Here is a 2,322-nt window from a genome sequence, read left to right as displayed (position 1 = left end):
TAACTCCCTCTTGTCCTGTGTTACCTGTGTGACCCCGGGGGCTGAGCGCTTGACTGCCCTGAGCTCCTGTCACCTCGTTTGTAAGAAGGGACAAACACTATCACACTAGCATAATAGTATTATGGGAGCGCAAACACTATTTCGCTGTCTGGTCTCAGCCTCTCTCAGGCGTGGTTAATTTTAAAGAAAAAATGTATCACTGTGGTGCCAATGGCTCTGGGCGCGGGCGTGGACCTGACAGCCAGGCTCTGCCTTGCTTTGGGGTCTAGGGCGAGTTACCTAACATCGTGCCTCAGTTTCCCCACCCCTCAAGTGGATGTAATAATATCCACCTTCTCAAGTTACAAAGAGAATTCAACAAAAAATAATATGCCCAGTAACTGGCATGGTAATAGAGACGTCACATTTAGATTGTGTGTGTGTACAAACACGCTTGCATAAAACACACGATAAATATTCATAGACGTATATTGGAGTAGTGCCTTACTGCCTCGGGGCAAAAAACTTTTCTCCTTTAAAAAAAAAAAAATCTGTCTTCTCATCTGTAAAATGGGAATGTTAACCTGAGCCTCATCTGCTTCATCCAGGTGAGCAGGTCAAGTGAGAGCGTGTCTGTGGGTCCCTCGAGACCCGCGAAGCACTGTACAGAATGCGGACTGCACACATCTGCTGAGTTAAGGAGCGGGGTTAAGGAGCAAGGCATACACCTGACTGGCTCTTTTGGAAAAAATAAAGGGTCTCTTGCTTTAGGGTTCTTCCTGCTCTAATCGATGCCTCCTGGACCTGCCAGAGGAGGGAACTTATGTGCCTTGATTCAGTGTTGCTTACAGGGTTACTCAAAGTGGAGATCACAGCCCTCCTGAAGCAGAATCACCTGTGCAGGGAAGTGGGGAGAGCTTCTTCAAATGCAGGGTCTCGGGTCCCTGACTTACCTGTCCCCGAAATCAGAATCTCCTGGGGGTGAATGCAGCTCCCCAGGGTGTTGTTACGTACACTGAAGTCGGAAAAGTCCTTCACTGAAAAATCTCATCAAGTGGCATTAAAATGGGACAGCTGATGAGTTCCCCATCACTTGAGATACTCAAGCAGAGGCATCAAGGATTCGGTGGCAGACACTGAGGAATGCCTCCTCTAACTAAGTCATCAGGGAAGGCTTCCGGATGCTGTGAGGAGCGAGGCCACGGTGTGGTCGGAGCCCTAGCCCCTAGCTCCCGGAAGGAGACGCCCTGTAGGACGCTCACTCCCTTACCTCTGAGAAGCACGTGATCCACCAGAACCGCTGCAGTTTCATTCTTGAGCTCCTCCACCCAGGCCCCCAGCGCCCCCTCTGTCCGCTTCGCTACATACTCATGGATGTGTTTCTGGGCCCCCGCCAGGTCCTGGGTGGCCCCTGGGCCCAGGCCGCTGAACCTGTGCTGGCCCACAGTCAGGAGGAGCTGGGGGTCCTGCACAGGGAGCCTGAGCAGCAGGTCCTGGAAGCCCTCCTGGATCTCGGCCTCGGACACCACGGTGAGGTTGAACCCCAGGCCCTCCAGGAGTCGGGCCCTGCTGGCTGCCGGGGCCCCGAGAAAGAGTGTGGCCAAGGCCAAAGAGATGCTTGCTGGGGAGAAGAGAATGTTCTTTCCGGGGGCGTCCGAAGCCAACCGTCTGTAGAGGTTGAAGGCAAAGTCTATGTTGCTCACAGAAAGTTTGTGGCAGGGCAGGGAGGGCCCGGAGGCGCTGTCCTGGGGGCTGCCGTCCATGGAGTCAGAATCTTCCCGGTTAACCGGGGCCAGACAGTGAACCACAGCCAGCAGCGCAGGGACCAGCAGCCACCACCGAGGGGCCTCCATCCTCTGGCGTCCTGGGTCTGGAAGCAAGGGCATGGAAAGACAGCAACGATGACAGCAGTGAGAGCAATCGCTGATCCTGTGGAGCGTCTGCTCTGTGCCTGTCGCTGTGCAAAGCCCTCCCCAGGCGCGGCCCTCCTTCATCCTCACCACAGTCCAATGAGGGAGGCACCGTTTTTACACCCCCCTTTGATAGATGAGAAATCGGAGGTCAAGCAGCTGGCAGGCGGTGGAGCCAGGACTTGAACCCAGAGCCTTGGGGGTGGGGATTCATGATGGGATGAGAGGGACACCCGAGCAGACACACACTGCCCACCCGCTGGGGGCGCCCTGGCTGCAGGATGGGCCATCCTGGGTTCTGGAGGCCGCCCTGGTCTCAAGTCAGCTGGGTCTTTTCCAGATGCTTCTGTGGCTTCAGGGGCCCCTCTGGCCTCTGGGGGTCAGGGGTGGGAAGCTCCACCGAGTCCCCTCCTTCCCACCCCTGCTGCTTCCT

At 55.7% G+C, this 2,322-nt stretch overlaps 1 protein-coding gene across 1 annotated transcript; it reads right to left on the bottom strand.

The window, feature by feature from the left end:
- Positions 1-1,249: 1,249 nt before the first annotated feature.
- On the bottom strand, positions 1,250-1,832 carry LOC105310441 (putative serpin A13; the record flags this gene model as incomplete). Its single annotated transcript, XM_011386621.1, has 1 exon — positions 1,250-1,832. A coding segment is annotated over exon 1 (583 nt), but the record flags the coding sequence as incomplete, so codon positions are not given.
- Between the last annotated feature and the right edge of the window lie 490 nt (positions 1,833-2,322).

Source organism: Pteropus vampyrus, unplaced genomic scaffold (assembly GCF_000151845.1).
Source record: "Pteropus vampyrus isolate Shadow unplaced genomic scaffold, Pvam_2.0 Scaffold3509, whole genome shotgun sequence".
NCBI classification, from domain to species: domain Eukaryota; kingdom Metazoa; phylum Chordata; class Mammalia; order Chiroptera; family Pteropodidae; genus Pteropus; species Pteropus vampyrus.
Note: the sequence above shows the minus strand (reverse complement) of the source record. Positions and strands in the feature narration are given on the sequence as shown.